The 14759-nt window shown below is 39.6% G+C and overlaps 1 protein-coding gene across 1 annotated transcript in view; it reads left to right on the top strand.

The window, feature by feature from the left end:
* Window positions 1-14245, top strand: part of KIF13A (kinesin family member 13A) — a 73031-nt gene extending 58786 nt beyond the window's left edge. The window contains 2 exon segments of the mRNA XM_033154657.1: window positions 7929-8994; window positions 12573-14245. Coding sequence (XP_033010548.1) covers window positions 7929-8994; window positions 12573-12856 — 1350 coding nt within the window. The 3' untranslated portion in view covers window positions 12857-14245.
* The last annotated feature ends 514 nt before the right edge of the window (window positions 14246-14759 follow it).

The following is a 14759-nucleotide window of genomic DNA, read 5'->3' as shown; positions in this document are numbered from 1 at the left end:
TGCCATTCATTTTCATATATTTGAAATGTCCACCTTTCTTGGCTTCCTCACATAGACAATCAATTTTATAAAATAAAGTATTGTATACCTAGCGTTGACACTGAACTGGGTATACTGCAATCTTGGGTTTAGGCCTGGTTTGGGGACAGAATAAACTTTGGTTACACTGATAGATGACCTTTACCAAGAGGTAGATGGAATTGGGACCCTGTTACTCTTGCTTGGTCTTTCAGCTGCCTTTGATACCAGTGACCATGGTATCTTCCAGGATAAACTGTGTGGGGTGGGTATCAGAGGCACTGTATTACATTGGTTGCACACCTATCTGCATAGCTGAGTCCAGAGAATAACATTGGGGGAGTGTTCTTTATCCCCTTGGGGTTCTAACAGGATGTTAGGAGTTTTGGAGCAGTACACTAATGATATGCAGCTCTATTTATCCACTGGGAGTGCCAGTGTGGTGTAGTGGTTAAGAGTGGTAGACTCGTAATCTGGTGAACCGGGTTCGTGTCTCCACTCCTCCACATGCAGCTGCTGGGTGACCTTGGGCTAGTCACACTTCTTTGAAGTCTCTCAGCCCCACTCACCTCACAGAGTGTTTGTTGTGGGGAAGGAAGGGAAAGGAGAATGTTAGTCGCATTGAGACTCCTTCAGGTAGTGATAAAGCAGGATATCAAATCCAAATTCTTCTTTTTCTTCTTTTTCTTCTTCTTCTTCTTCTTCTTCTTCTTCTTCTTCTTCATAACATCTGAATCTGGAGAGATTGTGCAAGCCCTGGACCAGAGACTGGATGCAGGCCAATAAATTGTGTTGGAATCTTGTGAGGATTGAGGCTCTCTGAATAGGTGATTCCCGTTTCCAAATGATAGCCCAGTTGCCTCTTCTGATTGGGGTTATGCTCCCTCTAAAACATCAAGAGGTACTCTAGGAAACATCTTTGTCATTGAACGCTAAAACATTTGCACTGGCTGCCTATATGCTATGCTACCAGCCCAGGTTCAAAGCCCTTGTGGTGATATGAAAGCTGCAAACGGGTTGGGTCCAAGATAATTTAACTACATTGGTAGTTAATCCTCACCACCACCACAAAAGGCATTTTTATACCACTCATAGTCAAAGTACTTGCTTATTCTGGTGCTACTTGACAGCAATTTATGGCCAGTCTTGGCCTCTGGAAGCAGATAAGCTTGCAGTTTACCTGGCAAGATTCTTAGAGATCAGGTCTCTGCCTAGAATGGTATGTAGTGAAGATAGGCCAGAAAGTTTCAAGTTAAGTGTGAAAGGAGATGAGGAGTAGGAATCAGAAGAGATAAGTAAAAAAATCATTTGTGAGGTTTTGGGTGGTGGGAGCAAGGAGAAAATGTATCTTGAGGTGTACATTTAGCTGTTGAAAGCACAGGAAAACCTTCAGCCCTGGGGGGAGAAGCGTGGAGGGAGATTTAGGGAACAATTGTGTGCCTGGTTGTGCTTTATCTTCTGAATTTCCTCTTTTTCCATTGCAGCCTTTATTGGCTTGGCTTGCCAATTGACCCAAAGACCCCATAGACAGGCCTGCTTTCATATCTTTAACATCTATACAATGTGAGAAATCAGCCAGGATGATCGTAGGGCATGGGAATCAATATGTTGTTGTTGTTGTTGTTGTTCAGTCGTGTCCGACTCTTCGTGACCCCATGGACCAGAGCATGCCAGGCACGCCTATCCTTCACTGCCTCCCGCAGTTTGGCCAAACTCATGTTAGTAGCTTCGAGAACACTGTCCAACCATCTCATCCTCTGTCGTCCCCTTCTCCTTGTGCCCTCCATCTTTCCCAACATCAGGGTCTTTTCCAGGGAGTCTTCTCTTCTCATGAGGTGGCCAAAGTACTGGAGCCTCAACTTCAGGATCTGTCCTTCTAGTGAGCACTCAGGGCCGATTTCCTTGAGAATGGATAGGTTTGATCTTCTTGCAGTCCATGGGACTCTCAAGAGTCTCCTGCAGCACCATAATTCAAAAGCATCAATTCTTCGGCGATCAGCCTTCTTTATGGTCCAGCTCTCACTTCCGTACATTATTACTGGGAAAACCATAGCTTTAACTATACGGACCTTTGTCGGCAAGGTGATGTCTTTGCTTTTTAAGATGCTGTCTAAGTTTGTCATTGCTTTTCTCCCAAGAAGCAGGCGTCTTCTAATTTCGTGACTGCTGTCACCATCTGCAGTGATCATGGAACCCAAGAAAGTGAAATCTCTCACTGCCTCCATTTCTTCCCCTTCTATTTGCCAGGAGGTGATGGGACCAGTGGCCATGATCTTAGTTTTTTTGATGTTGAGCTTCAGACCATATTTTGCGCTTTCCTCTTTCACCCTCATTAAAAGGTTCTTCAATTCCTCCTCACTTTCTGCCATCAAGGTAGTATCATCAGCATATCTGAGGTTGTTGATGTTTTTTCCGGCAATCTTAATTCCGGTTTGGGATTCATCCAGCCCAGCCTTTCGCATGATGAATTCTGCATATAAGTTAAATAAGCAGGGAGACAATATACAGCCTTGTCATACTCCTTTCCCAATTTTGAACCAACCAGTTATTCCATATCTAGTTCTAACTGTAGCTTCTTGTCCCACATAGAGATTTCTCAGGAGACGGATGAGGTGATCTGGCACTTCCATTTCTTTAAGAACTTGCCATAGTTTGCTGTGGTCGACACAGTCAAATGCTTTTGCGTAGTCAATGAAGCAGAAGTAGATGTTTTTCTGGAACTCTCTAGCTTTCTCCATAATCCAGCGCATGTTTGCAATTTGATATCTGGTTCCTCTGCCCCTTCGAAATCCAGCTTGCACTTCTGGGAGTTCTTGGTCCACATACTGCTTAAGCCTGCCTTGTAGAATTTTAAGCATAACCTTGCTAGCGTGTGAAATGAGTGCAATTGTGCGGTAGTTAGAGCATTCTTTGGCACTGCCCTTCTTCGGGATTGGGATGTAGACTGATCTTCTCCAATCCTCTGGCCACTGCTGAGTTTTCCAAACTTGTTGGCATATAAATATGACTCGCTGCTAATTGCACCCAGTGAGCCAGTTGTTGCAGGCAAAGAAGCAGCCAGAAAAATTGGCAACCCTCCAAATTACACAGGAGCTTGGTTAGGGGGAAAAGTTGGTAACCCTTAGTTCTAACCTAATTTCACTTAATAAATTAGCAACTTAATAGGCATAAACAGTTGTAAATGAATAATTGCCCTTCTAAATGGTGCCGCATGATTTTATATTAATGAGTATCTCTCTTTCTCTCGGGTTTTTGATTTCAAGTTTGCCTATGAGAGAGTTGTAGCATAGCCTTCTCAAAATGTAATCATATTTAATTAACAAATATTATGTGGTTATTCCAGTTTCACCACTACCTTAGAGCTACATGGCTATAGGTGTCAGTGCAGTGGACCTAAGTCCCAGATTTGTCTGTGAGCAGATACATGGAGCTGACACTATCCTTTTATGTTATGCTTTGTTTGTGGACAGCTAAGTTAACTTGATTATGATATCTATAAACAGCATTACATTTGGTTTACGGCACAGCATAATTCATTTCTATACAAAGAATGTGCAGAGAAAGCATTGAGAGGATTTTGCACTTCGCTAGTGGAATATTATATTTTAAATTATCTAAGTTTCTTTTGGTATAAAAACATCAGTTTTATACTGTTAAAATTACACTGTTAAAATTACAATTATTTTCATATGTCAACAAACAGTTTTTTTTCATAGACTGCAGAGTAGGTATTTATTGTCGTGTTCACCTGATACTGCCCAAACCTAATTTCCCCCTGGCTTTTATGTTTTCTCTGAAAGGATCCTTCAGTGTAGAAAAAGGTTGCAAGAAATTTTCACTTTTCAAGGACATTGACTGGACACAGTGTGCTGACTGTTGATTACTGGGCTAGTGGAGGATAAGCAAGAAGATTCTGAAATGATTAGACCATGTTGGACTAGTTAAAAATGTCTAATGAATGGTGAGCCCTATCTTACAGATTACTCAATCTATGTCATAGAAATCAATTTTTAGTGGGTAAAACTTCATTCAAGTTCTAACCAGTATACCTCTAACCACTTTTCAGTATTGGCACTGTTCCACAAATTGGATCGTATCTGTCAGGGAACTGCCCTCGTCCCAGAGTGGAGAGGTGTTAGGACTTTCTCAGTATCGCGAGCCCACGCCTCATATGTTGAGCAATTCCTCATCGTTCAGTGGGGGAAGCAGCGATCCCTCTAGTGGGGAGGGGGAAGCTGATCGCGGAAGTGGGAATCAGGGCTCTGGCAAGGTAGAAGAGCCATTGCACCAAGCTAGGGCAAGAGAAGGCACACCTCTTCCGTCGCCCCACTTGCGCAGAGGTGGTCGGCGCAGGGATGGTAGGCGGGGGTTCCGCATACCATGGCTTTTATGCTGGTCAAAGAACCGGCAGGGGTCATTCCCAGACTGACTGAGGAGGAGACAGACGTGAACCTTATGCTCTGCACTGTAAATAACTGCACAATAAATAACTTAAAAAAGGAACGACAGAGTCGGCTTGGTTACTCATGAGCAACAACTGAGAACCTTACAGTATCATTATATTCAGACTTTATGGTCCTGCCCATGTAGTGCTAAAATTGTTGCTGTGCAACTTTAGATTGATATATTAGTGAGTACAACTTAATGTTAATTATGCTAAAACAAGTATTTTTGCCTTTGGAAAATATATCTCTCACCATAAATGGCCACTTGATAGTGAAGCCATTGAATAAATCTCTAATGTTAACTATTTGGGACCACTGTCTCAGAAAAAAACTTTGAGAGCACTGCATGCTGTTTTTGGTTATGCAGAAGTCCCCTCCCAGCTGTTTTACTGAACTGAGATTTGGAGATTAACAGAAATGGAACATGTAGAAATTTCACAGAATGAATTTCTAAGATCTACATTTGGTACTCCAGTAGTTTGTATTACTGCAGAAGTTGGATTAATGCCAACAAAGTTCCTCACTCTCATGCTGTTTATATTATTATTACCAGTAGTTTAGAATAAATTGTGATACACTATTGCAAAAATTATTATTGGCACAAAGCAGACTCAAATGCAAAAACAGTTGAGTAGTTCACTGTGTGCAAATAATGTCACATCAACCCCCATGATACCAAGAACTAATATTTAGCTTGCCATGACCACCACCCTCCAATTATCTAAACTAAATTAAGGGTGTATTTCTATAATAAAGTTAGCAAAACACCCCACTCTTCTATTTTTTAAAAAAGTCTATCTTTGATTACATATAACATGCTTTTGAAGGTTATTATCTATGATTTCACACATTTTGTCCTATGTGTGGTCTTTTTCACACTGAGATTCCAAATCATGCATACTCTGTCTTGAGAAATTATATCAGAAGTATCTTTTCAGAGCAATTGCTATTTGTGGAATGCAGCTTGTTTAGGTTTTTCAATATGTACTTCATTTTGTTATTTATACTAAACTCAAGAGGAAATTCCTATAACCATTTTCAGATAGCTTGGCCAATTCTGATGATATCGCTAAAAAAAACAAACCCCATCAACAACTGATAGAAATGGGTTACACTTAAGAGTTGCTAGAGTTCCTGTTACACAGAAAAGGACAACATAATTTATTGAAACAAATTCTGCAAACTGAAAAGTGTGTGATGCATGTAAGGATTTGGGCTTTGATTCTAACATCAATTCCTTGGATGGAATGGAGTTCTTTTTCACAGAGTGGGCTTTCTTCTGAGCCCCCTGAAAATTGTTCCTGAGGTTTAGGGGATTCTCCCAAGCAGCATAGCATATGATACAGGGGACTAAAGTAGGAAGCGGGTGGCATGACTGCTTGGTTAAATGGAAGTGCCTTCTGCTTGTACACTATACCTCTTGGATGCAAATTCTAGAGTACCTCTATATAGTTTGCTTGTTTTTACTTTAGGTATAATTTTATAGGCTCACCACCTTCTGTCTACTTGCAATAATGAGGATGAAGTCTTGCATAACCCACTTCAATTAAAGAACAAATATATATTACTTACAATATAGAAATCTTAGTAAGCTTTATTTAATCCGAATATACTCTCACAAAAATCCTGGCTAGCACACAGGTGTGTAGTGCTTATCAGCAATAAGAATTTTCAGCTCATCTGCATTACCATTACGAACTAGTTGGCTTGTCTAGATCAGGCTTCCTCAATCTCTCACTACTGGTCCTGCTAGCTAGGGCTCATGAGAGTTGTACGCCAAAAACATATGGAGGGCCGAGGTTGAGGAAGCCTGGTCTAGATACTCATAATTTTAAAGTGTAGAAGAAGCTTTGCAATGAGCAGGTGGGTGAGAGAAAGAAGTTTATTCTAGGAAATTCAAACAAAGATAACATATAGAGTGGTATTAAACTAAGTAAATGCATGAGCAGAATGATTTCCATTTGCATAATGGAACTCTGAAATCTCCAAAGGATTGGGGAAACTCGTAGAACGGTGGATGGAAAGGGTGGGGGGAGTCCTTGCACTAATGGAACCAGTGACTTAGCACTACTTTGAATTCTACCCATAGATAGTTAGCAATTTTAGCTAGATAATAGAAATTGTATACATAAATATTATAAAAGTTACATGCATTACTAGAAGTAGTACAGAAAGAGCAGAAGCATTCCACTGCATACTTGAATGGGCAGGGCATATCTGTTAATGAGAGCTGATTACTTGTTCTGCATTGCTAGAAAACTAAAAAAAACTAGAGCAACTACTGGCATTTATGCTGCTGCTTTAAATAACACATAACTTCAGCAATATCCTATCCAAATAACTATTTTGTACTAGCCATTGGCCTTGACAAATACTTCAGCAGTACAGACTTTGGACTCATTTCATTGCTTTAAAAGCAAAGCAATGCAGACCAATAGTTCCATGGAAAGACACAAGTTTTTCCTAGTGCCTGATAGATTTATCATAATCTCCACTGTTTCAACTATGCCAGTATTACCTATTGTTTAACACCTTGTCTATGAACACATAGTCCAGGACTAGTTTAATAGACTACTCCTACACTACACTACCTTCCCTTCTTGTATAAAAGATTTAAAATCCACATGCATCTTGTGATAGATGCAGAAAGATGTTTGGTTCTAAATATTGTGTATATGGCAGTATGGTGATTAGGATGTAAACCTTCACCACAGTTGGAATCTTGACAGAAATTAGCTGTAATCATTACACATGGCAGGAATTTTAATAAAGTTCATTTAATCATTATCTTATTCAATTTAACACAGCTGTGCAGGTGGCTAAAAATGGAGTTGCACAAAAACAAATTTTTTGTATTGTATAAGAAAAAATAACTGTCACTACAATCTATACATGGCCAGTGAAACAATATTTATATTGGACCAACAAGTGAGACCTGAATTAGGATCAGACATGGTTGCTTAAAATGTAGGGATTAAACTCCTTGATAATGGGGTATCTATTAGGAATGGGGTATCTAGTACCACTAACCCAAAATAGCTTTAGACTTGATCCCAATCATAAGGTGCGCACACATGCGTGTGCACACACACACACACACACACACACATATAATCATCTTAATTTCCTTAATAATCAAACTTTTAGAATAAAGTGAATGGCAAGTGTTCTTAAAATAGCCAAGTTTTGGCAACATCCAGCATTACCCAAGCAGATTTTTGCTTGTGCAGCAGAACTTCCCCTTCTTTCCTCCCACTTGCAACCCCTCCCTAAAAATCTGCTCTAGAGGGTTGGTGAAACCCTCCAGAGCAGATCTTTGGTGTACACAGGGGAGTGCAGGGGAGACAAGAGGAAAATGAATACTCATTGCACAAGTGGGCAGGCATTTATTTATCCTTCAGTGATAACTTGTCATGCTTTTGTTTAAAATGCAGAAGTAGTAACTGTAAATATTTACAATTTTAGCAGGACTCCGAGGATGACGACGAGTTGGAGGCCATTAACAAGAAGCCATATGTGCCCGAAGAATTTGCTGACTTCAGTGTCTACAATGCTAGCTTGGAAAACAGGGAATGGTTATCCTCTAAAGGAGACTTTGTAAACCCTCGTGTTGTTGAAAAAGAAGTATCTCGTAGTCCTACCACTAGCAGTATTACTAGTGGCTACTTTTCCCACAGTGCCTCTAATGCTACTTTGTCTGATATGCTTGTTCCCTGTAGTGATAGCACAGATCAATTAGCCAATCAGATTAGGGATTTGGATTCTAATGACCATTCTGTAGCCCATCTAATTCACGATTTAAGACCATCAAACAAGGAGACTTCAGAACCAGAAAGAGACTTTGCAAAATATAAGGTGCTCATGTCACCAGTTAAAGAAAATAGTGCCTTAGCAGCAGAGATTCCTATGTATGAAAGTACTACTACCATTCCCACACAGTTACAGTGCACAGGTTTGGATTCCTCAGCTAATAAAAACACACCACATGGGATTGAATTTCCATTTCGAGAAGCAACAGTTGAACACACTTCAAATGTTTTTGAGGATCACGCATTTACAGAATTCATGGGTGCTGAAGATGGAAAGGAACTTGAATGTTCTGTAGGTCCACAGTTCTGTTCCAGCACCTCTTCTAGTCAAAAGAAAAAGGTCTCAACAGCTGGAACGAATTTTGCCTCAGGTTTCTCAGATAATATTTACAACCAGGACAATCCTTTGAGCCACTTGCCACCTACACCAGTGGGATATCAGCGGTCAAACAGTACTGAAAATCCTTCATTGTCTGTCAGAATAAAAGAGGCTTCATATTGTCAGATGTATGCAGACTCTTTCCTAGCAGATGACTTCATTGGAAAAAATCATTTAGATGTCTCTCATTGTGAAGATGTTACTTCTGAAGAACACCCTAGTTGGGTGGAAGTGGGGGAACAAGTGTATATTGGTAGTAACAAGCCAGGCATAGTAAGATATGTCGGTCCTGTTGATTTTTCATCTGGTACCTGGGTTGGCGTTGAATTACATTTTCAAACAGGTAAGATATGATCCTTTCCATTATATATTTAGAATCCTAGATACAAGTTGTCTGGTGATATTTGTATATCCCAGTATTTTAGGACTGGAGAAGTCCAACTGGTGAAATTAGTAATGCTTGTTTACTTTTATTCATTTACATCCCACCTATCTTCCTTCATGAAACTCAAGGCAGCACACACAGGTATTTCATTGGGCACCCTAGAGGAAGGGGTGCAAAGTGGGGTTGGGTCCAAACCCTGGGATAATCAGACAAAAAGACTGTTGTAATCAAAGCTAGTTGATAAAGAATAGAGAAAGCTGCAGCATGACTGCTAGGACCAAGCAGATGATTTCATCGTCCTGGGTGTAGAGCGTTGATGTGCAGTGAGGAGCTGTCAAATACTATTCCAATACTGGCCCAATCTGCATGTCACAGTAAGTCCTCATTTGTCTTAAATCATGGTTTAATCGGATGTATGTGGCTCCCCTGCCTTGTTTCAAACAAGGAATTCTATGGCTTATTGTGTTTTCAAACAAACCACAAATGGACTAGACTAGTCACAAAGAAGATCCAAATTTCTTGCAAGCTCTTCTCATAAGATAATCAAATATAAGCATCTTTAATTCCAACACTTTTTCTTACAAATTTTAATGATTAAAGAAATGAATTTAATCAAGATTATCTCACTTTATGCTCTGGACCTTAATTCACCATATGAGAGGGAAACATTGCTAAACAACTGAGGCAATAAGATAAACCATCAGCAGCAAGCCTGAAAATACCAAGTATAGGGAAGGGGAAGAAACTGCACGAAGACCTGCATGGCAGAAGAGAGGCACTTTCACAATTAAACCATGGTTCAATACAAACAGACTTACTGTGGCATGCAAATGAGGCCATTGATTGCTACTGCATATCAGAGACTTTCAAATATGTTGTTCTTCAGTCGTTCAGTCGTGTCCGACTCTTCGTGACCCCATGGACCAGAGCACGCCAGGCACGCCTATCCTTCACTGCCTCTCGCAGTTTGGCCAAACTCATGTTAGTAGCTTCGAGAACACTGTCCAACCATCTCATCCTCTGTCGTCCCCTTCTCCTTGTGCCCTCCATCTTTCCCAACATCAGGGTCTTTTCTAGGGAGTCTTCTCTTCTCATGAGGTGGCCAAAGTACTGGAGCCTCAACTTCAGGATCTGTCCTTCTAGTGAGTACTCAGGGCTGATTTCTTTGAGAATGGATAGGTTTGATCTTCTTGCAGTCCATGGGACTCTCAAGAGTCTCCTCCAGCACCATAATTCAAAAGCATCAATTCTACGGCGATCAGCCTTCTTTATGGTCCAGCTCTCACTTCCGTACATTACTACTGGGAAAACCATAGCTTTAACTATACGGACCTTTGTCGGCAAGGTGATGTCTTTGCTTTTTAAGATGCTGTCTAGGTTTGTCATTGCTTTTCTCCCAAGAAGCAGGCGTCTTCTAATTTTGTGACTGCTGTCACCATCTGCAGTGATCATGGAACCCAAGAAAGTGAAATGTCTCACTGCCTCCATTTCTTCCCCTTCTATTTGCCAGGAGGTGATGGGACCAGTGGCCATGATCTTAGTTTTTTTGATGTTGAGCTTCAGACCATATTTTGCGCTCTCTTCTTTCACCCTCATTAAAAGGTTCTTTAATTCTTCCTCACTTTCTGCCATCAAGGTAGTATCATCAGCATATCTGAGGTTGTTGATATTTTTTCCGGCAATCTTAATTCCGGTTGGGGATTCATCCAGTCCAGCCTTTCGCATGATGAATTCTGCATATAAGTTAAATAAGCAGGGAGACAATATACAGCCTTGTCATACTCCTTTCCCAATTTTGAACCAATCAGTTGTTGCATATCCAGTTCTAACTGTAGCTTCTTGTCCCACATAGAGATTTCTCAGGAGACAAATGAGGTGATCCGGCACTCCCATTTCTTTAAGAACTTGCCATAGTTTGCTGTGGTCGACACAGTCAAATGCTTTTGCATAGTCAATGAAGCAGAAGTAGACGTTTTTCTGGAACTCTCTGGCTTTTTCCATAATCCAGCGCATGTTTGCAATTTGGTCTCTGGTTCCTCTGCCCCTTCGAAATCCAGCTTGCACTTCTGGGAGTTCTCGGTCCACATACTGCTTAAGCCTGCCTTGTAGAATTTTAAGCATAACCTTGCTAGCGTGTGAAATGAGTGCAATTGTGCGGTAGTTGGAGCATTCTTTGGCACTGCCCTTCTTTGGGATTGGGATGTAGACTGATCTTCTCCAATCCTCTGGCCACTGCTGAGTTTTCCAAACTTGCTTGCATATTGTGTGTAGCACCTTAACAGCATCCTCTTTTAAAATTTTAAATAGTTCCGCTGGAATATCATCACTTCCACTGGCCTTGTTGTTAGCAAGGCTTTCTAAGGCCCATTTGACTTCACTCTCCAGGATGTCTGGCTCAAGGTCAGCAACCACATTACCTGGGGTGTATGAGACCTCCCTATCTTTCTGGTATAATTCCTCTGTGTATTCTTGCCACCTCTTCTTGATGTCTTCTGCTTCTGTTAGGTCCTTTCCACTTTTGTCCTTAATTGTGGTAATCTTTGTACGAAATGTTCCTTTCAAATATATGCTGATGTATTTGCATGTCACAATACTCCCAGAATACTTGCACAACCAGGGAATTTTATTTTAGAAAAGATTCATTAGTAAAATTGACAGCTGAAGATGTTGAGAACTGGGACAGGACTTTTCCCCACAGGTTCCTTTAGTTCAGGACAGAAGAAATTTATCCATAGAATCATGCAGTGCTTTAATGGTCAGCAGCAGCAGAAAAATAAGCAACTGAAAATATGGCCAGACTGCTCATGGACACTATATAGGGCATTGGTTACTAAAAAGTCGCAATAGAATCAGAATTGCAGAGTTGGGACCCAAGGGTCATCTAGTCTAATCCCCTGCAATGCAGGAATCCCAACTACAGCATCACTGATTGCCATCCAGCTTCTGCTTAAAATTTAAAAAAGAAATGTATAGGTCATTCAAGTACAGTGCACAATTGTTTATTAAATTGGTACGATGCACAACAATTGATGTGACCAGGCAAAAGCAGCATCATGGAGTCTCTTTTCCCATTAAGATCATAGAGGAGCTGCTGTTCAACCAATTGGCTCATGAAGAAGTTGAGTAGAAACTGCAACTTCCAGTTTTTCACATCAAAGCACTTTACATACTGCAGAAAATATGAGTGCCACAATATGTCAGTTGCATCTTATTTTGTGCCATTTCAATGCGCCCAGATGATAGAGTTGGCTGAGGCTCTTGTGTGTGTTTTCTGATCACATGCTTCATTCTGTTTGTGATGTTTTCTTTGCTTCCACCATGCTTGAGGCTTACATCTGATCAACCATGAGTAACACCATTATTACCATTATTATTAACCAACTGGTTAGTACAACACAGTAAAGAGTGAGCCTTTGTAAGCATTAACCATGGTGAAGGCTAGTATCAGTCTTTATGCTTTAATAAAGATTTAATAATTCCTCCCATGGTTTCAAACTTCTGTTAATTCTTACTGCAATTATTTGTGTTTATTTAAGGGAAACATGATGGGACTGTAAAAGGCAGAGAGTACTTCCGCTGCAAACCACGACATGGGATATTTGTTCGTCCTGAATGTGTCACTAAAACACCAGCTCCAACAAAGATATGCAGTAGCAGTTCACGATCTCAGGTATCATCCAGCATGGACACACGGAAGAGTTCAGTTCTGCAGAAGTCACCCTCTTCCAAAGCAGAGGCAGAATCCTTCTGTCAATCAGGAGATGCAGCAGCTTCTGCTTTTTCTAGAAAACAGGAGATCAGGAAGTCTTGGATTAACTGAAGCTGCAGTTTTGTTCTTGTTTTTGCACTTGCTGCACACATCACTGTGTAGACATATTTTCAAAGTAATTGTATAGTTTTTAATTTGTTACTGAATGTTTGAGTCATGGGCATAATTCTCTGGTTCTTTTAAAAAATAAGTAATATATATATTGAGTGTGTATCATTTGCCTGCCTAAAGGCAAACATGGCTTTACACTAAATTAAAGTCAGGCTGAAATCCTAAATTCTCTTACCTGGGAGTAAGCCCCATTGAACTCAGTAGGTTTACTTCTGAATTGAAATGTAAAGGATTGTGCTGTTTGTAAATAATACTGTGAGGTACTTGACCATTTGCTACTTAACACATTAGATCATACAAAATATTGTGTGGGAGGGCAATGGGATGTAAATATGTATCTGAGGGGAAATCTACCATATGCTGTTACTTACCAAAGAACATGTATTAGAATGATACACTTGCTGTTTATATCTTGGGTTGTATTGTATATGTTTGTTTTACTTGATAGCTTGGTGCCATATTTCTACAAGTTAACACCAGGCACCACGCTGCCTTATATCCTGTGTTTATTAAGCACACTGAAGAGACTGCTATCATTTTTGTTTTCTATTTTGTCTTCCTATGGGCCTGCCACTGTGCCAATTTGACATTTATTGAAAATATTAACAATGCCTAAAGTTTATGTGTTGGGCATTTTTCATGTGCCAACCAGGCAATCTGGATGCAGAAACAGTATTACTGCAAAGGAGAAGGTGGACAAAATTTTCAACAAATGGCTTTTTTTGGAAAATGGGGAAAATACAAAGCAGCAGTAGTGGATCACAACTACAAATCATGCACTGTTTGTTACTGGCAATGACCAATCTCAGATGAAATGCTCAGAAGTGATTTAATCTGTAAAGTTAATTTTTAATTGTGGATTTGTATTATGTGTTCAAAATGTTTGGGAACTATTCCATGTATAGATACTGTCTTGAATATTTGTAAAGTAGAAAATGGTAAAAAGGAAATATAAGAATGGCCTGCTGTATTCTTTATATTTTAGAAAGAAATTGAGATAATGGGACCTTACAGACAAGTTGCTGCTGTTCTTCGATTTATATGTATAGTAAGCTAACTCCTAGTATTTTGAAATTACTGTAAAGTGTAATTTATATTATATTTCTGCTATACTGTATTTAATTGGTACAGAACATTTGTGTGTTAGAATACAGATGGTTTACTTCAGATTTTATAAATGTTTCTGCCTATTTGACTTCATATTCTGTAATATAAGACTTGAACAGATATATTGCTTAATTGGTTACTAATTCATAGCTTCACATATGCTGTATTTACCTTTTATATACATACTGAAAAGATAATACAGTATTAAATGAGGTATATTCATCACTGGTCTCATCAAAAGCCCCTGCCAGGTAGTAAATGTTCTTCACATAAATTATGGGAAATATATAATGCTTGATACTTTCAGTTTATGAATTGTTCAGATTATTAGTATGATTACAATTCTGTTAGCAGTTCTTTGTTCCAACAATAAATTTAGCCATACTTCTTTTCTATATTGGCTGTAACATCAGTGTAATGTGGAGTAAACTACTACTGTTCATTACACTAGCCATATTTGGATGTTGCATTAAACTGACCTAAATCTAACATTTTTTGGGAACTCTGATGCTCTCCTTTCCTCCTTCCATGCAGCTAGGAGGCATTTGGAAACTTTTGGTTAAGTGTGGTTTGTCTTGTTCAAACCTGACAAACTCTGGATAATTGGCTTATTTTAAATGTCAAATAAAGATTTGTAAAACTGGCTTATTTAAACAAACCAAAATTAATGATAAGCATAATTCATAGTTTAGACAGTTCAACAAGCTGTGGTTAACTGAAAGTAGAAGTGAATGTT

This window comes from Lacerta agilis, chromosome 7, assembly GCF_009819535.1.
Source record: "Lacerta agilis isolate rLacAgi1 chromosome 7, rLacAgi1.pri, whole genome shotgun sequence".
In the NCBI taxonomy this organism is placed as follows: Eukaryota; Metazoa; Chordata; class Lepidosauria; order Squamata; family Lacertidae; genus Lacerta; species Lacerta agilis.
This window is presented reverse-complemented; position numbering and strand designations above follow the sequence as displayed.